Source organism: Eptatretus burgeri, chromosome 7 (genome assembly GCF_056783735.1).
Source record: "Eptatretus burgeri isolate ZD-2024b chromosome 7, Ebu_testis_v1, whole genome shotgun sequence".
Lineage (NCBI taxonomy): Eukaryota > Metazoa > Chordata > Myxini > Myxiniformes > Myxinidae > Eptatretus > Eptatretus burgeri.
This window is the reverse complement of record NC_140967.1, coordinates 42,763,188-42,784,286: the sequence shown is the minus strand read 5'-3', so window position 1 is coordinate 42,784,286 and position 21,099 is coordinate 42,763,188. Positions and strand designations below refer to the sequence as shown.

Here is a 21,099-nt window from a genome sequence, read left to right as displayed (position 1 = left end):
AGTGGGTGGAAATTCCCTCTGAAATAACTTCCTGGCTAATTATAGTCCCAGACCAATTTAAAAACACCATTTTACAAGAGTTGCATGGTACCCACCCCGAAAGAACAACCTCACAGAGATCTTAAAAACCATCCCTGGGAATATAACTGCAAACGAACTGCAGTTAGAGGCTGTCCAGGGTTTGGTGGTGATCCTGAAAAGAGCTGTTGGAACAAAATGCTCAGAACTGGAAAACTTCACAGCATGGTCCATGAATCATGATTCCTTGACAAAACGGAGATGGATAGTTCGAGACATGGGAGGACTCTGCTTCACCTTATGAAACCCACATCTGGAGATAATCAACGACACACAACACACACATACCACACACACGTACGTCATGGTGTTCAGTTGGTGGAGAATGGGGGAATGGGAAAAGTCCCCCCACCCTCCACACCCATCGATTTAACTTTTCATTAATTTTGAGACATGAAACAGAAATCCACCAAAGCTTGGCACATCTGTTCATCAAAATAATAAATTTTGCTTTGTGGGTTCATCGTCACCCATGAAATGTTTCTTGTGAATCCCTTGTGTTAACCACCACATGCTGAGTACAAAGAAGAAGACTGTAAAAGGAGGAGTACAATATGGTTTAATAGTTAAAGCAAACCATTAAACCAACTAGAGAGTTCAGATTACCTTACCCCATACAATCTTGGAAAAAAAAGAAAAACAAAAAAGAACATGAAAAGATCTGCGAGCAGCAAATTTGATTGGTCAAGATGATGTAAAATGCCATAATATGTGGTCCAAGTACTGCTAAACAAGGTTTTTTGAAAGTGTGAAAAAGGTGAGTTATGTTCTTCTGTTCAAATGTACTGTATAATTAAATTGAAATAAAATCAAAGTTTTAAAGATTGTAGAACAAAAACTTTTTCGAAAGTTTACCGCTGTTGATGCACTGTCATTTACACCACCTTATTTAACACGTTAAATTAGTTCTTCATGCCTGTTGTTTGTGTCCTTTATCTTCTTCTTCTTCTTTCGGCTGCTCCCATTAGGGGGTCGCCACAGCGGATCATCCATATGATCCGCATAGTGATTTTGCTTAGTTTTTACGCTGGATGCCCTTCCTGACGCAACCCTGGTCGCCTCTTACGACACAGGGATATGGTACACCTATTCTAACCAGGGCATACACTGGGCTCAGTACACTGGTACTCACTTCGCCGACCTCGGAAGGATGACAGGCTGAGTCAACCTCCTGGTGTGTATTAATTCAAGCAGCCAACGGGGCTTGAACTCAGAACCTTTTGGATCCCAAGCCGCTACGCTAACCACTACACCAACACCAGGCGAAAGTTCTACTGTTCAAGTATACTTGTTTGTGTCCTTTCTGATGTCCCTAAAAACAGTAAGATTCCTGTTTGGAATGATTTTCAATCTTGTTTGACTGCCAGGCAGGCAAACAGATGAAAAAAAATTAATTACTCTCTGCACATGCACGATCGGAACGAGATTCCATACAATTTGCCAAATTCAGAGCTAAAGTACTGCTAAACTGCAGGTTTGTGTTCCGATTCGTGTTCAAAATATACCATTCAACTGAAATGAAGTTGTTCCTCGATCATAAAGTGACGTTTGCAGACAGATAGACAAACAAAGTGAACCAATTGCTTAACCCCGCTTTTCACATCGCGCACGCAGACCCTGCCTCACCTGTCCATAACACCTCCCGAGTCACCACTATGGCCACGATTTGGGGCTAGAGAGTCAAGCTCATCAAAGAAGACCACACAGGGAGCCGCCATGCGAGCACGAACAAAAACTGATGAGAAAATAGGAAAGGATCAGGTCTGGATGCGAGTCAATCGATGAGAGGGTTGATGCTTCATGATGCAAAATGCTTTAGATTCAATCAGACACACCTGTGTATGTGCAAATTCCTTAAGAGAAGAAGTTGTACTGCACCAAATTGTGCAGGGAATGTGTTGCCCATACCCTGCAACCATGTACAAATGACGATTTTATATAACTGTTGAAAAGTACTGCAAAATTCGTCTCACCTTCACGGATATTCTCCTCACTTTGTCCCACGTACATGTTGATCAGTTCTGGGCCTTTCACACTGTTAATCACAGACATGAATGAGTACAAATGATTTCAAAAGGTAGGAAGCACAACACAAGTACAAGAGAGAGCATATATAACCAATGGTCATGTTTGGTGGACTGGTCATCATATGAAAAATTCATTTCACTGGTATTCCCACACCCTGCCCCCCCCCCCCACTTCCACAATGAAATAGTACAGCACCTCCCAACATTCAATAAATGCAAACAATGTCACACAAGTTTGGGATGACCCCCTCCCACCAAAAAAATAAAAACTCAATTTCTTTCTACATTTCACAATGTACAATTTGGATCTGCAGTTCATATTTGACTATAATAGAGAGTTTTTAATCAATTTCTTCACAATGACTCAACAGAGTTTACTTATAAAAATAGGGGCAATACTCCTGGGTGCTCACCTGGAAGAAAAATGATACTGAGCAGGAAGTCAACGTGGGACGGAATCAGCAAAATGTACCAGTACCAATTCACCAATGTTATGGTAAATATCTATTTTGGGGAGCACCACCCCGCACCCCCCCCCCTAAACCCACTGAGACCCCAATTTTTTAAATAGTGTCAACAAACTTTGGTACATCACAGGTGATGAAGATTGTGGTCAAGTTTCATCAAAATTGTGTGTAGTTTTGGAGAAGAAAGCAAATACATATTTTGGGGTCTGGATGGAGGTGGCACAAGGCAGTGCCACCAATGCTGGATGGAGGTTATGTTTTCACTCCTGTCTGTCTGGGAACAGGTTTGGTGTGTGTGACAAAGACTTTTGATTTTGGTGAAGATCCAAATCCAGATACGAGAATTTTTAAATGTTTTAAGTGATTCTTCACCATTGAGAGATGGAGGCCAAAACAATATGCAGTATCACATGTTATTTTAACCAAAAAGTTGTGGACGACTTATGACAAAACGAGGTGCATGAGTTGGTGGAGGTGACAAAGAACAAGTGGATATTTGATTTTGCTTAAGGTCCAGATCCAGATCCAGATCCGGCCCATCAGTGGGATACAAAACAAACTGTTCAGGCTGTTGGAAGTATGCGCTCGATTGAGTGCCGTTCTAGTTTGTCAATGTGATTGCACGTGAGAGTAATAGGCCCATGGACTCTGTTTGGATGAATATTTGTGCTTTCAGAAATGCACATTTCATACACCAATGAACAGGTGATTGAATAACCTTTCAAACGATATACAACATTCAATGAACAGTATATTCAAAATGAGACAGGAGCCTGCAAACAAACCATACCCCCAGAATTTCAGAGTATAAAAATCACTTCACGCAATTATGGGTACCGATCAACAGGGTTTCTGAAGTACAATTTCAACCTAAGATATCTTATACCAACATCTTTTTCTCACCCAAGACATCACAAGGGACAAAAATACACAAATCAAGTGGAGTTCAAGGGGCGGGGATGCAAGGTAACCTTGTGCAGCCCATGGACTACATGGGATCTGCAACATCCATCAGCAATCAATACTGGCAGATGATTCCCCAGTTTGACATCCCACCTGAATGATGGTTGTGCTCACTCATTGATGCAACAATCTGCCTGCAAAACACCAAGGGGGCCGTTTATAGTTGTATTGGCAATCAAATCCAGACGAGACAGCTCAAAAGGAAGTGCATTGCCTCTGCACCATCCTGTCAGACAACTATCCAGAAAAGATGTCCATTTGACACCAGTGTGTGTTCCAGATCTGCTGAACATTTAACTCAATTTAATAAAAAGGGGATCTTTGAAGATACAAATACAGATATTCAGAAGACATTATGCTAAGGGCTGGCAGGATAACCTACAGGGACGCACAGTTACCTCTAAGCAGTCTCGCCTGGGTTCAAAACTCGACGCAGCTATAAATTAGCATCCCAGTGTTGCACAGGCAGAGTGATTCATCAATGTGTGTGCCATCCCACGGATGGACGTTAAACCTTGTACGACAAAGGATGCCCAGTCGGTGGCTGGCTTTGGATGTCATCTTGGAAATATGGTCTGCCCAAGAAAGAACATAGCTAATGGTGAGGCCCAAAAGTTTGAGTGATTATTCTCTTCAAGTGGATTGTTTAGGAAGCATATGAATGAGTTTGCCAGACAGTCCTTTCAGAAGGACAAGGTGAGTGTGTGGGATTTGTCGGGATTGAAAGACATCTATAAAGTGTTAGGAACAGCTCTGATTTGATAAACACATTAAGAACTAGAGGGGGAGCACTCGGTAGAGTGAAAAACCTCCGCCGCCAATACTGCTCGGCCACTCAAGTGAACCTGATATTCTATTCATTCAATTTGACGTCAACAGTGCTCACAGAATTATAGTTTGCAACTTTCCCTTTTACTTTTAACTTTTACATACTCAATTCATTCGTCATAACTAGATTCCTTGAGACAGAAATTGATTTTACGTGGGTATATCCACCTGAAGTTCCAAAATCAGCCGCAATTATAATTTTGGCATGTTTTTTGTTGGAAATCACTTATAACATGTAGAAATGCAAAAAAAAAAAAAATTAAAAAAAAAATCGAAATTTTGTTGAAAAAAAAAGTTGCAAATTTTTTTTTTCTCTAACAATTTTTTTTTGGGGGGGGAGTTGGAAATCACTTAAGACATGTAGAAATGCAAAAAAAAATTCAAATTTTTTTTTTAAATGGCCGCCATAGCGGCCATATTGGATTTTGGACCAAGTCCAAAATCTAATGGCATGATCCTTGGACCATACCTAATCCCCCCACCAAGTTTCGTCGAAATCCGTCGACGAGTTTTTCCGTAATACTGTTCACAAACAAACAAACAGAAAGGGGTGAAAACAGTAACCTTCGATGGCGGAGGTTAACTGGAGGGGAGCACTTGGGAGAGTGCAAAACCTCTGCCGCCAATACTGCTGGGTCACTCAAGTGAACCTTATATCTTGTTCATTAAATATGATGTCAACAGTGCTGACAGTTATAGTTCTTTTCTCCAACTTTTTTTTTTTGGGGAGGGGGGGGGTTGGAAATCACTAAAAACATGTAGAAATGCAAAAAAAAGAAATCGAAATTTTGTTGAAAAAAAAGTTGCAAAAATTTATTTTTCTCCAACAATTATTTTTGGGAGGGGGATTGGAAATCACTTAAAACATGTAGAAATGCAAAAAAAAAAAAAAAAAATTGGGGGGGGGGTAATTTTTGGGGGGTTGGAAATCACTTAAAACATGTAGAAATGCAAAAACATTTTTTTTCTCTAAATTTTTTTGGGGGGGGTAACAATTTTTTTGGGGGGGGGTTGGAAATCACTTAAAACATGCAGAAATGCAAAAAAAAAAACATTCTCCAACAATTTTTTTTTGGGGGGGGACCAAGTCCAAAATTTAATGGCATGATCCTTGGACCATACCTAACCCCCGCCACCAAGTTTCGTCGAAATCCGTCGAGGAGTTTTTCCGTAATACTGTTCACAAACAAACAAACAAACAAACAAACAAACAAACAAACAGAAAGGGGTGAAAACAGTAACCTCCATCCATCTTCGAAGATGGTGGAGGTTAATTAGAAGGGCACTCGGCAGAGCACATACCTCCGGCATGCAATGCCTGATCCACGAGAACATATCGAGCTCAATACATTTTTGAAATACTGTATCATGCTATATATCATTTTTGTCCCCATCTCTCAATGGTGAAGAAGCACTTCAAAAATTAAATAATTCTCATATCCAGATCCAGATTCAGATCCAGATTCAGATCTGCAGCAAAATCTAATCGTTTCATCCTTGACACACACCCAACCCTGTCCACCAAGTTTCATCCGAATCCATCCACAACTTTGAGATATCGTGCTATATATCGGTTTCGCCCTATCTCTCAATGGTGAAGAATCACTTAAAAAAATTCTCGTAGACGGATCCGGAGACGCATCTTCACCAAAATCTAATCAGTTCGTCCTTGTCACACACCCAAACCTGCCCACCAAATTTCATCCGGATCCGTCAACTTTTTGAGATATCCTGCTCACAAATAAACAAACAAACAACCAGACAAACAGACAGAGCGGGATGAAAACATAACCTCCTTCCACCTTCGGCGGCAGAGGTAATAAACACAAGTGTGGTATAAAGTTTAAATAGACATCAATAAACACAAGCGTGGCAATTTGGATAATTCAGCAGGTCATGGTCACAGTTTTATGGCATCAATTCAGCACGAACTGTCCACATCTTTGTCCTTTGCAAGTCAATAAATAGACCAGGAGAAATGCAGAAGTGAAAAAAAACATGCCAAGTGGTATCTTTTCGAGATCCATATCTCCTCTCCAGATGTATGATAATTATCGATATGGATAACTGAAAAACACGGTGAAGCCTCTGTCGGCCAAGGTGAATATGCCTAATAATTACATACCGTTGGAATGCGAGGGTCAAACTGAAAATTCAGTGTGCTTGAACACATAGATGTGCAAGTGTATAAATTTCACAATTTCAGTTTTCTCGCACAAATTATACACTGCACCAGAGACAAAAAAAAAAAAAATCGACTCTCATCTTAAAGTTGAACAACCTTCGTAATAACTGTCTGCTATATTTATCAACTGTTCTAATAATCCAATAGCCATAAATGGAGCTAGCCAGTTTGTGAGCTCACAAGTGTACTTCCAAGTGGTACTTCTGATATTAACAAAAAAAAATAAAAAACTTATTTGTATTACTTGCAATTTTAAATTCTATAATTCCAGCTATCAAGCGTTATAATTCTATGTGTAACTAAATGTGAGGCTGGTGGTGGACTGACACAGACACTACGTTCTGCTGTGCATGGTATTATTGCTGCCCATTGTATAATAGTAACACTATTTAATGCGAAGTGTTTTCACACGTAATCGACAAGATCATTCATCGTGCAATAAAAATAAAACTCTCCAGCATGCAAGTACGTTTAAAAAAAGAAAAAAAAACCACACAGAAACAAGTAATAAACTACAACGGCCTCGGGAGAGTGCATCCCTCTACCAGGCTTAACGGTTTACATTTTGTGTCTCACCAATAGGCCAAACCTGGATCTGGACCTGAACAAAAATCGAATCAATTGATCCTAGTCACGCATCCAACCTGCCTACCAAATTTTGTCCAAACCAATCCACAACTTTATGAGATATTTTGCTCACAGACGGACAAAAAGAAAAACAAAACAGACTGGGGTGGAAACATAACCTCTGTCCACCTTCGGTCCTCAACTGGTTTGTTTCGGAAGTGCAAAATGGTATCTTTTTGAAGTGGTTTGCGACAGACCTAGGGTGTGCTCAGTTACCAAACAGCGAGCTAGCACTTGCTAAGCCAGCCATTCCTCATCAACAGTTTTGAATGGAGTGTTTGCTTGAATGCTAAAGCCACTTGGCGAGCACTCTACAACAAACTTTCTCACTGAACCCACTCCTGACATGCAGGATATACATGTGTGTGGGTTACACATGTCTGAAATTTTCCAAGAGCAATTTTTCCCCAGGTGCGGGGTATACCAGGGGCGGGTTATTTGCATGAAAATACAGTACTCATTATCTGCTCTCCCTGGCCCCTTTGCTGACCTCAGGAAAGTCATGCCAGTCTCGGTGGCCAGTGCTTTGGCGAGAAGAGTCTTGCCAGTACCCGGCGGCCCATAAAGTAGCAGTCCTGCACGGCGCAGTGAGAGGCCGGACAGGCCTGGTGGAGGCTGCATGGTGTCCATTAGCTCCCGTTTAGCCTCATCTAATCCACCAACATCCTCCCAATGAACGTCAGGTACCTGGCAGGATTTAAGGATGTACAGTAGATAAGAACAAAAAACCCGATGGGTTTAATAAATCCTGTCAATTAAACACATTTTCTGAGTCAACTTTTACATTTCAAAAAGATGGAATTTAAAGCACTAGTTCAATCAATCAAAGAAACAGCACAAAGTGGGAGGGTTTAATAATTCATAAAAATTAATTGGTTTGAACATTGCCACCAATGACACGACCATGATTTACAAGCAACAATTTATAAAAAGCAAGGTGATTTTGTACAAGGTGATTTTGCAGTAGCTTCAATGCAGCCACAGATACCTGCAACAGCATCATTTTCCGAGCTAGTGATATTCCACTTACGTTCTTCCGAGATCTCTGTTTGCTTCGTGCAGATCTTAAAATTGTATTCCGAATGATTACATTGGCATAATCATAACACTCAACCATTAAGCAGAGTATAAGCTGCACTTGGACATTCCAGTGATTGCAAATTCTGCACAATATCACTTTTTTCCATCAAAGCATATTGTTTTTCAGGATACACAATGCAAATGATATCTCTAAAAGATCAACAAGACTTTAATCCACAGCTTGATGGAGTACTGCTCTGCCCTCTGGGCTGGCTTGACGCCATGGAAACATTGACACATATTGCTCAGATTGACGCCGTGGAAACCAAGGCCTTTAAGATTATTAGAATCTCCCGCGATGAAGCTAAGTCTATGGGGCGATCACTTCGCCATCGCAGACAGGTCGGTGGTCTTTCAGTCTTCTACAGCCTCATGTCTGTTCTTGCACCTTAAGCCCTGCCAGTGCTTTGTGCTCCCCCTCAGGATACAAACGGTCCACCATAAATCCCCTTCTGGTGAAACTGCATACCTAAATCCAGGGTCACTGCTCACCTCCACTCATTTGGTCCTCTTTTCTTTCTCACCTGTGGAACCAACTTCCACATACTCTTCAATCTCATTCTTCCTTCCAGATCTTCAAGACAGCTGTTCACCACCATCTCAGATCGTCCCCAATCCAAAACCATGATCTTTTCGACCCTCGTGAACCCCCCCTCCACCCCCACCTCAAACCATCCTCCTTCCAAATTTCCAGTTTTCCCTCCTGAGAGTTTCCTTCTGTATCCATCTTGTCTACCCCATGCATCCTCTCCTGCTCTCCCATTCCTCCTCACACCCATTGTTTGTCCGCTTCACCCTGTCTTGGCCATCTGCTCTGCTGTTTGTGTTTTCCCCCTCTCTCTCTCTGCTGCTCCTATTGTCCTGTTGCATACTGATCTGTTCAGTGAACTAGTACTAGCTCTTCCACGGGCCTCGATGATGTATGTATACTGCAAATAAAAATAAATCTCAACAAGACATTTCACCTGCATCACATTTAAGCTTGGTCACATCTACGATTAATGAGGACAATGATAACTCCAACCATCAACCTTTTCGGGTGCGGTCACTCCACAACCAAATAGCTTTCAATGAATCGTTTAGCATGTGACAATGAACACCCACCTCTTCTTTTTCCACCAAACTGGCAGAGAGTGGAGATAACATGGCTATTCTGCTGCATCATTTGTTGTGCACAACATGTAGAAGGCAGGGCAAACAACTATAAAGGCATGAAATTTTACATTGTAGGAAAGAGTTGGGTGGATAGGTCATTGCTCATGCTTCCTCTTCCTCATTCTTGGCACAAAAACCGAACGCGGGGCTCACTTTACATGTAAACACAACCACTGATGTCTTTTTTTGCCTATGACCAGGAGCCGACGTTGGTTTTCTTCCAGCAGGATAAAACAAAAACTTTCTGGAAGTGATCAAAATTATAGCCGTGGTCAACATTCAACAGTATCAGTATAATTACAATCTTTACATCGGTGGTTAATTTATAGGTGTATTTATGGGTCTATGAGTTTATGGAATGATGGATTTTATCGTTATCATTCCAGAGTCGCAGGGACCTGCAGAAATTTTGCGTAATGCAAAATGCAACTGCAACTCCCTTTCCCTTAATCCAACCCCAAGTCCTCAACCCCACCGCTAACCCCAAGTCTTTAATCCCCTCTCCACCCCAAGTTTTCAAACTCTCTGACCAATCTTTTCCCCCTTCCACCCCAACCCTGTCCTCTGATCCCCCTTCTTCATGTCTTCACCCCTCCCCCCCGTCCCAGCCCCAAGTCCTCAACCAGAAATCCACAAACCTCCTCTCCCAGCTCTCGATCCACTTTCTGTCCCCCCCCCAACTCTCTATCCTCTCCTCCCTCCCCCCTTCAAATCTGCAACTCCCTCCCAACTCCAAGACCGCAATCCTAAGTCCTCAACCTCCCCTCCCAATGCCTCCACCTCTCCCTCCCAACTACATATATGCACCCCTCCACTCCAACTCCCTGTTCTCCCATTCTTAACAACATTCCTGTTCCCGTTTGTTCAGAACAATTTTAAAATCTATTTTAATAAAATGTCAGTGTGTGTCAGACCATCAGTGAGTCTCCTCCATAACTCTAAAACCACGAAACCTAGCGGCCACAAACTTTGCACGTATACCAAGGGAACTCCAAGGTAGTGCAAGAGTGAAAATTTGGTATTTGGGTTAATTTAAACACCCCTTTTTGAAGATAATTAATGGCCTTATTTAATTATCTTTTATCAAGGCATCATCCTTGGTCAATCCCTGAGTCAGCCCTCCCTCAGCTTGTTAGGGTCTTAATTCACCATTTTGTTTGGCCTGCTCAACGATGCCTTGATTTGGAACAGGCTGCGACAGTTTAACGATAAAATGCTCATTGCTTTTTTCACGCTCCTCACTCATATCATCAAATGTCTGATCATCATACCAATGAAGCACATGTGATTAGCTCGAGAATCTTAACCTGAGCCAAATTTCAAAAATTAAACTTTTAAATGAACACTTTTTTAACAGTCAAAACTGCTGACAAGGTCAATTCTGCAGTTTAAGTGTTGAAATTCGGTTCAGGTTAAGATATTCTAGAGCATATCGCATTTCAGCTTTCATGCTTATTTAAATGTCCAGAGAGTTGTAGTCGCACATTATTTGATACTCCAGATGTGTCCAGATGGTGGTTGTCTCCAGACGGTGGTTGTCTCCAGACGGTGGTCGTCTCTGGACATGTCTGGGAGGTGTGTCAGTAAAAAGCTAGATGTTGTGATACTTATGGATAAACATTTGTAAATGCCTATAAATGAACGATTAAAATTGTCAGTTACATATTACAAGTTTGCTGAAGCACGAATCGGTGAATTGTAATATAAACTGTTTTCAAGATGCAATGAGCTAATTTTGACTGTGGATGGCAGTATTGTACTGTAAACTGCCTGGTGAGATTCGTGAAGATGCTGGAACGTTCTGAGACAAAACTTCCAGTTTGGACAAGAATCACATTTGCTGGAAGGTAAGGGATTGTTCTGTGTTACTGTTTTAACCCGCGACAGGGAAGATTAGGGAGACAGGTGACGTGACAAGATGCGTGCATCGTTTGTCCCTGTGCTCGATTTTACTCTGATAAGTGAAGGAGGCGTTATATGTCCAGAGTGGTTGGCAACATGTAGAGCCGATTATAATCAGGTTCATTAAAACTCATTAACATTGTGTATCGGGAAATAATTCCTTTGAGTTCTTCAATCATCCTGGACGGGCCAGCGCGCGCACGAGAGAGAACGCAACAGGACTCAATTGTCCGACAGCCCTGGAGGATGAGGTGAACATGCGTGGGTTGAGCCAGCTGGACAGACACTGGGCAGAAACAACTCAACACAGGAATCAGAGATGGACATTGCACGCAATGGTGAACTTCCTCATTTGACTTTGTATCTGTTTATTTGAAATCAAAGTTTCAAAAAGGTGACGCTGTTGAGGTGGTAACTGAAACATCATTCAGAAGTCACAGACCCCAACTGACAAAGTTCCATTTCATTGGTAGCTGTCTTGTACGTTCGTTCATACTCGAAAAGTGCAAACCTTGGGTTGCAGTTGTTAGAGAACGAGCTGGTTTTGGCACCACGAACAACATACGTACATGAAAGGGAAGGAGACCTCCAGATGTATACCCCCAAAAGGTGTTTGTCTCGAGGCGGTGGTCGTCTCCGGGAGGAGTTTGTCTCTGGGCGGTGGTCGTCTCCGGACGTGCCCGGGCGGCGGTCGTCGCCAGACGTGCCCGAGAGGAGTTTGTCCCTGGGCGGCGGTCGTCTCCGGACGTGTCCGGGAGGAGTTTGTCCCTGGGCGGTGGTTGTCTCCGGATGTGTCCGGGCGGTGGTAGTCTCTGGCCGTGCCCGGGCGGTGGTCGTCTCCGGATGTGTCCGGGTGGTGGTAGTCTCCGGCCATGCCCGGGCGGTGGTAGTCTCCGGCCGTGTACGGGCGGTGGTCGTCTCTGGCCGTGTCCGGGCGGTGGTCGTCTCCGGCCGTGTCCGGGCGGTGGTCGTCTCAGGCCGTGTCCGGGCGGTGGTCGTCTCCGGCCGTGTCCGGGCGGTGGTCGTCTCCGGCCGTGTCCGGGCGGTGGTCGTCTCAGACCGTGTCCGGGCGGTGGTCGTCTCAGGCCGTGTCTGGGCGGTGGTCGTCTCTGGCCGTGTCTGGGCGGTGGTCGTCTCCGGCCGTGTCTGGGCGGTGGTCGTCTCCGGCCGTGTCTGGGCGGTGGTAGTCTCCGGCCGTGTCTGGGCGGTGGTCGTCTCCGGCCGTGTCCAGGCGCTCGCCGCATCTGGACGTGTCCAGGCGCTCGCCGCATCTGGACATGTTTGAGCAGTGTTTATAGTATAACCAAAAGAAAACTTATTTCGGACATTATTTTGTTTCAATATTCACTGTTATTCGACGACGCAATCATTTTGATGAGACAATATGAATCGTAATTAATGCTCCACCACACGTCTGCCTTCCCTTCCCCTCAACTCACATTTTCTCCTCCCAAACCCCTTGCCACCTCCTCCGAAATGCTCCCTCCTCCATCGCCATAAAAATAAAACTCTGGACGTTTATAAACATTGCAGCTGAAATGGGATAAGCTCGAGAGTCTAGAATTTCTTAACCTGAACCAAATTCCAAAATTTAAACTGCTGACTTGGACTTGGCAGCAGTTCCAACTGCCAAAAAAAAAAAAAAAATGTCACACCTTGACGTTTTAGCCAGCGATGGCAACGTATTAAAATGTATGTAAAACGCTGGCTTACGTTGACCTTTTGATGTTTTTTTTTTTAAAGATTCGGACGTATTCATAGCGACTTGGTCTTATGTATAACGCATTGGTAACGGACACAGAACGTTTCGTTGTGTTATAGATAACTTATACCAACGAATGCTTAACCTGTTGTCGGCCTACACAACCGATGCCCAACGATAGTCTAACTTTGGCATAGCGCGTTGCACGCATCGCCGACGATGTCGTGACGTAGCCTATTAAAAGGCTGACGCACAACGATTCGAATCATAACTGCCGTAGAAATGGAAGTGTCAACATCGCGGTCACACCTTGGCGATCTTGCCAGTGTATGCCGACCTAAGAAAAATGTGTCTAAAACGTTGTGGCACGTCAAATACGGTACGGGTAAGTTTGGTATAAGTGAGTAGAACGCTAAAGTACGCTATCATACGTCGTAGTAAGTAGAGTACGTCAAGAAATTTTAAACATGTTCAAAATTTTACGACGTACACGGCGTATGACACACGTTCCGCATGCGATGGGGATAAGTTTTACACACGATATATGGACGCTTACACACGTCCACAAAGGCTACTTATAAGCTACTCATCAGTCGAAACACGTCGCGGTAATGTCTTTTTTACGCGAAACTTATTTCTAACTTATGTTTGACGTGCTTTGAACCAATTCTTTACGTAGTCCCAACACACATCGACGTATGTAGACGTATTCCAATGACGTCTTCCGGTCGACAAAAAAAAAATGAATGTGTTTCTAGCTTACAACTGCCATATAAAGACGTGTTCCCAGCGGTTTTGGGAATTGGTATATAAAAATGCTGCTCATAAAAGGGGAACTCAACAGTGTTTTCGAGTTCCTTTTTGAGTCGATGTCCATGTCAGCAGTAACAGTATCAGTATTAGTATTAGTAGTAGTTTGTTCATGTTGGCAGTAGTAGGTGAGTGTGAGGGGGAGGGTGTGGGTTATGATGGATCGTCCTTGCGTCCGCGTGTCCACGGGTAGGAGACATCTTTTCACCATTGTTCGAAGTTCTTCGCGGCTAATTTTTTATGGGGATTTTTCAACAATAAGCTACAGCTTGTTTTTACGATTTAGGTCTATTCATAACGGGTTGGACAAATGCACAATGAACTAATAATGTGCATAGAGCGCTTTGATTACTTATAGATACGATATACCAACGAATAATTATCGTGAAGCCGGCGTTAACAAACTATGCCCAACGATAGCCTAACTTATCCATATTGTGCGGCAGTTTATCTTTGCCGGTGACGTAGGGTTTGCTATTCATAGGCTGCCACTCAATGATTTAAATGGCTGCATCTCCACTATTGAAAGTAGACGCTTGCGCTCAACAATTGGATTTTTTTTTTTTTACACTCAACGACTTTTAAACGGTACCACTCAGCTATTTTCATTGTTTACAATGAACGATTTAAATTGCTGTCACTCGCCTTTGTTTTTTGACGCTGGGGTTTGGAAATTTGAAGCGTTTCTTCTGAACGTGTTAAAACGATCATACTCGACTATTTTAAATAGACGCTGCCGATGGACAATTGGAATCATAGCCAAGCTAGACATCGAAGTGTGAACATCCTCGTCATGCCGAAGAAAAGTTTGAAGAATGCTGCAAATAAGTGTCCTGGCCGTGGCCGTGGACGCTGACGCAAGGACGATCCATTATACCGACGTCTTTCAGCCTATGAGTAACTTAAAAGTAACGTCTGTCGATGTGTGGCAACAATCGCGTAACGTGCCAACAACACGTTAATCATAGGTTAGAAATAAGTTTCGGGTACGCTAAACATTACCTCGGCGTGTCTCAACTTATGATTAACTTACAAGTAGCATGTGTTGACGTCTGTCAACGATCGCAGACCGTGCATACAACTTGTGGCCAGCGTATCGGAACTTGTGAGTCATACGCCGGCATACGTCGTGAAATTTCAAGCATGAAAAAATTTGAGGACAACCAAAAAGTACAACGTTTAAAGCCAACGTACAACGACGTATGGCAGTGTTTTTCAGCGTGCTCTCAATGTTATCAAAACTTACCCATAACGTATTCAACGTCTGCCAGCGTTTTAGAAAAAAAATTCAAAAGTCGGCATACGTTGGCTAAAACGTCAAGATGTGACCGGGCCTTTATCAAGTATTTCACTGGAGTGCTTGTTTGAGTGCTTAATGGTGTTGGGCGGATCGATTCCAAAGTACTCAAATGCAACGATGGAATAAAAAAAAAAAAATCAAGAAGTGAACTGGAATTGACGTCGATTCTGGGCAATTCCTACTTCATAGAAAGAAGGGGGTTTTTTTTGGGGGGAAATTTTTTTCGTCCTTGTTGGGAATGTTTCGGTTCCACATGGTATTAAATGGCAAGGTTTGAAATGAAAAGGAACACGCCTCCGGGGTGTCCGATTTGCAAAATAGCAGCAAAAGCAAGTCACTTGCAAACAAAATATGCCCCAACGCCGTGTTCCTTTTAAATGAATAGCAAGGCATTTGGAGTTGGCCAGTAAAGCGTGCTGATTGCTTTGCTGAAAGATGCGCAGGCAATATATTGACTGACAATGTTTTGACATGTCCAAAAGATCCAGAAGTGCACTTTGAAACTACTTCAGGAAGGTTAACGAAGACGGTCCGAAAGTTGCATGCTCACTTGTTCAATAGACTTTCCTCATTATTGTAATATGTCCAATATGCTCAAACATTTGAAAACCAAACAGAAAGAGTACTTATTACTGACAGTTGAGAATGTGGATTCAAAGAAACCAAAGTCGGCAAGAGCAACAAGTTTGTATTTGCAATGGATAAATGAAAGCACTTTCCACGGTAATGCCTCAGTTTGCTGCCTTCCCTTCCCCACCCTCCTCACTCCCCATGCTCACTCCACTCTCTCCGTTCCCCTCCACTCTTTCCCCCACCCCCTCTCCTCTCTTTCCCCCACCCCCCGCTCCTCTCTTTCCCCCACACCCCTCTTCTCTCCCCCTCTTTTCTCTCCCCCACCCTCATGAGATTCTGGCATCGTGATTCTTCAGTAAGAAAAGTAAGCTAAATTTTAAAAAACACATGAGGTCATTTATAATGAAAAAATATATATACAACCAGAATGCCTCAGGGTCTTTCACAAAAGACCTTTATAATGATATGGGTTTTATGGTCCCTGGTGGAGTCATTTAGTAGAAAATCATCACAAACAAAGAAAACAGAATAAGGCTTATATTGTATTGGTATCCACCCCCCCCCCCCAATCAACTCCAAGTACTCAATCCCTCCACCCCCACAATATTGAACTCTCCTCCCAACCCCAAGTCCTCAACTCTCCCCAACCCAACTACTTGTGCTCAACTCCCCCCCCCACCCAAAGTTCTCAAACCCCCTTACCCCTTTGAGGACAAGTCCTCAAACTCCTCCTTCACCCAAGTCCTCAAACCCTCTTCTCCTTCACCCCATCCCCCAGTCCTTAACCCCCCCCTCCACTACATGTCCTCAAACCCCCACCCCGCAATCCTCTGCCCCCTCCACCCGTCTCTGTCTTCCCATTTCCCATTCTTGTTCAAGCCCTCACACCTCCCAAACACAAGTCCTCACCTCACCAAAGCCTCAACCTCTCTCTCCCATCTCTCCACCCCAACACCACAGTTCACCGTCCTCCCTTTCCACTTTCTTCTTCAAGTCCTCAACTACCCCCCCTCCAATCTATCCCACAAACCCCAAGTCCACAGTATCCCCTCATACACCTCAACCTCCATCTCTCAATTCTATGACCACCACCCCCCTCCATCACAACTCTGCCCCCACTCCCCCTTTCTTCCTGTAATTAACAATGTTCCTGTTCCCATTCGTTAAGAACAATGTTAAATGTAAATAAAAACATGCTCAATTCACAATCTCACGAGATTCCGTCATCTTGCGATTTTTCAGTAAAAATAGCAGTTAAGAAAAAAACAACATATAAAGTCATTCGTAATGGAAAAAAAAAGTGTACAACTGGAACTCCTGGGACAAAGGCATTTATGATGAGACTAGTATAAAGCCCATCAAAAATGATAGGTTGGAGGTATATTATTACACCAAGTAGCTTTTACAGGTATAGTATTACAGATGAAAAAAATTGGCAACCAAGTTCGCCAGTGTTTTGGTACTAGCCCACTTTTACAGTGGTTCAGTTTAATTCCACCCCAGTTATTTTGAGTCTGAGTCAGAGTCCTCAAATGTATTGTTCTTTTATGAAAATGTCTTTCAAGTTTGTTTTTTGTCTTGAAAAATACATCGTCGTGAACACCAACTCCATTTATTTGGGTCTTTGGGGTTCTTGGTGTCTTTTGGGCCTTATGGATCGTCAGGGTCTTTTGGGTCCTCGGGGAACTTTGGGTCTTTTGACCATCGTGACACCCAGTTGTGTTAAAATATTTCCCTTTAAAAAAAAACTTTCTCAAATCATGCCTATGAATGGAGACAGACAAATGCACAAACAAACACGCATTGTGTTTTATATCGGTAGAGGGATTTTATGATCCCTGGTTGACTAGTTTAAGAGAAAATCGTCAGACAGAAGAACAATTAAACAAACAGAATAAGCGTATTATTTTAGAGATATGATCAGGCTTCATCAATTACTCCTCCATAATTTCAAATCAATATTTTTAATATACAAAGCTATTTCCTTCAATCCATTTGTCACATCACAAATGGCTTTTCCACTCACACCTGTCACTGTTAGCATGCTACACTTGAGATTCCTTTGATCTGAGATCATCAATATTGCAGGAATGTTGTATCATTATGAGATGGTCATTGATAATGTAGTTCCATTAGAGTCGAGCTTCATTCTCTCAATTTTTCCATATCAGTGATATGGTCTGAAAGATGGAGGTACATGATTTATGGGTTTAAAAAAAATACAATACTGTCTTCGGCTGAATGTCCAAGGGAGATTCATTTCTTACATGCAGGAAAAGGACATTAAAAACAAACTTTTGTGTACTTTTAAAACTTCAAGATTTCAAAGAAAATTAACAAAGGAAGCAGCATAGCATATGAGATTTGAGTTTGGGGTCTCAGCATCAAGAGCAAATGGAAATGCCAAACCGGCCCATTCAAAATGCCCAACCCAAAATCAACATACATGAAGAGTACAGTACAAAATTGCATTTCCTGCTTCCAGGTGTTGCCATGGGCTTTTCATCAAAGGAGACTGTGTGATGGATCCTCAGATTTGCTCATTCAGGTCTTTACTAGGAATTAAGGCGCATGAGGAGGCCATTCGGCCCATCATGCCTGCGCCACACCAACACCAGATTTAATCAATCCTTTGATACCCACACCCACCCCTTCCCTTTGTGTGCAGCCTTTTTGGCTGCGACACTGGAACTCATTTCACCGACCTCGGAAGGATGACAGGCTGTCGACCCCTGGTATTAATTCAGCAGCCAACGGCGCTTGACCTCAGGACCCTAGGATCCCAAGTCACCACCCGAACAACGAAGCAAACACCAGGTTATATATGAATATTGCCTGAAGAGTGTATCTCCCACTCCAATTATGTACATCATTAATTAATATGACAGCCTGCCATGCTGATACCGACACAACACCCCACCCATTCCAAATACACCCTTTGCAGCTTCCTTCACGTTTGTCCATCCATGGTGATTCGACAAGTGTAACATCTCAACAGACACGTCCATATACCTGGACTAGTGAATAGATGTTACCGCATTTACTGAAATTTTTAAAGTATTATTTTTGTTCCCTATACAATTTGTTCTTCTTTTATAGCCCTTTCCATTTGAAAATTCCTTGTTTCGTTGCTTTATTGTGCCCCATTCCATTTATTGACCAGGGTACAGAAATCCATTTGTATATGGCCTTTACGATGAGTCCAACATATCATCTTAATTTTATTTTGTCACATTGTTTGGGGAGCAGAAAGCTTGCCTTTGCAGCACCAAGTGAAGAAGCTTGTTTTTCATGAAGCTCTTGCAAGGCAAGATCGAAATCTTGAGCCCTTATGGCAACACCAGCTGCACAAAGTGCTCGTTCCTCCTCTTCCGACAGATCCCCTTGCACACAGCTGCATCAATCAAAAATAAACAAGGTGTCAAGGTGTTTTGGCACAGCACACCACACGATGTGCATCAACACACAGCATTGAACAAAACCCCAAAAAGCAGTGACGAGCTAAGCCTAACCTACCACGCTTCCCTGATGCGCTTGTGTGCGACACGACAAGCAAGGACGACAAGGGTGGAAAGGTCTCCCAACACAAGGCCCTGATGCATACAGGACACAAAATATGCACATACAGTAAGAGCAGAACAAGAGGCAAACAGCATCAGCAGCAGCCCAAAAGTAATTTTACATTTAACATTTTAGTTTGGATGGTTAAGCAACGCTGTTTATCTTCAGGAAACAACTTCAAAAACGACTCTGACCAGTCATCCATAAGAAGCAAATAATCTTTCCAAAATAACATAGTGGAATAAAACAAAATTTACGTGTGTCATTTGATGTGAAATGCGATTCTCAATGGTTACTTACAGCCGTACGTCGAGCAAAGTCTTTCAAGGACACATCCGAACCAAGTGGCGTATTTCGCGTCAGTTGTACGAGGGCGTTGAGGCGAGTTATGGGACCATAAGGTGGAAGGATCATGGTGTGAAGGAAGCAAGAACAAACAGCAGGCAGGACAGCTCGAGGGGTCATTGCAGTGGCAACAACCAAAACTGGCCATTTCCTTTCAAGCATTCAGAAAACAGAAAGCCATCACTTAAAAAAAATTATGCGGAATATAAAACCGGACCGAATCACGTCTCTCACCCGAAATTGGAAGGAATAACAAATCAGCTCTCACCTAATCAATTACCACAGGTGGCTAGGATTATAAAATACTAGCAGGTTTACCCGGCATTGCGGGGGAAGAGAAACGTGAATAAGTAACACTTTGCAGCCAAAGGAAATTTTGGAAATTGAAATACCCTCTTCTACCACCACCAGGTTGCGTGACACGGTACTCATTTACAAATAATTTACGCCCCTCCCCCATCCCCAACACTGCTGTGTGAGGCTCCGGCCACATAGCCGATGTTACTTTCCACACAAAGTTATATTTGTACCCCGACTGGAGTTTGTGACTGAAAAGATGCGGCCATGCATAGAACATATACAAAGAGAGAGAGGGCTTGTAGCATGGAATTGTGTACACTGTGGTCCTAAATGAGGAGAAAGCTTAGAAATTGAACCCAGTTTTAATAAGATAAACAATCTTAATGTTATATAATGCCCAAGTGTCTGTACTTTCAGAAAATGTATACTTTGCAATGGGTCCTATGGATATAGTTGCTTACAAAGCATGTTTTTTTTATCCAAACACAGGCTATTTTTTCCATTTTTATCGCTCATTTTTTGGAAATGGGTTACATGTATGATTGTATATGTTGTCCTAAATGGTTGAAAATGCATTTTTTGTTTGATATATATCATTATACATAAGAATAGAACAATTCCTCAAAACAGTACATTTCTTATGACCTTCTGCATATCTTGGCACCTTCAAATACGTAAAATCTTATATTTTGCAAAATGTCCCCCAGTCATAGTGAAGCTTACAAAATGTTATTCCAGAAATTTGAAATGCATCTGAGAGAACATCTTAAATAGCAATTTACTTCTGCATAAAGTGATGATTTAAAATGGCAAGTTTCAACATGGATCATTACTACATACCAGTTTTTAGGTTCACTTCCATGATTGGGTCAAAAATGTTTGGAAGTACGTAACAAATTGCATTTACCAAGCTGCTACAAAATTACTGGTGGCTATAAGCTTGATTTTGTAACCATAGAATAAGTTTACCAAGATGGCCCTATGATATAAAAATCAATACCAAAGGCCAATTTGTATTCAGAAAACAGAACATCAAAGGTCGTTAGGACGTACGTAACGTTTTTAAGAAATCTGCACTTTTAATCCCAAGATGTTACTTTGGTTCATCACAGCATGTATTTCTATGGTTAAGTTTATGTGCATATATATTTATGACCTGAATAAACACTGATCAATTTGTTAATTTCATATGACCT

At 42.4% G+C, this 21,099-nt stretch overlaps 1 protein-coding gene across 8 annotated transcripts in view; it reads right to left on the bottom strand.

The window, feature by feature from the left end:
• PEX6 (peroxisomal biogenesis factor 6) overlaps window positions 1-21,099 on the bottom strand; it is a 140,233-nt gene that overhangs the window by 63,020 nt on the left and 56,114 nt on the right. For all 8 annotated transcript variants that reach the window (XR_015060037.1, XM_085888178.1, XM_085888177.1 and 5 more), the window contains 6 exons: window positions 19,559-19,754; window positions 19,214-19,290; window positions 18,956-19,091; window positions 7,666-7,862; window positions 2,052-2,113; window positions 1,705-1,813 (listed from right to left, as the gene is read on the bottom strand). Coding sequence is in view for 7 of the 8 variants with exons in the window: in XM_085888178.1 (XP_085744304.1) it covers window positions 1,705-1,813; window positions 2,052-2,113; window positions 7,666-7,862; window positions 18,956-19,091; window positions 19,214-19,290; window positions 19,559-19,754 (777 nt within the window). In the remaining variant the exon portion in view is untranslated. The remainder of the gene's footprint in view (window positions 1-1,704; window positions 1,814-2,051; window positions 2,114-7,665; window positions 7,863-18,955; window positions 19,092-19,213; window positions 19,291-19,558; window positions 19,755-21,099) is intronic.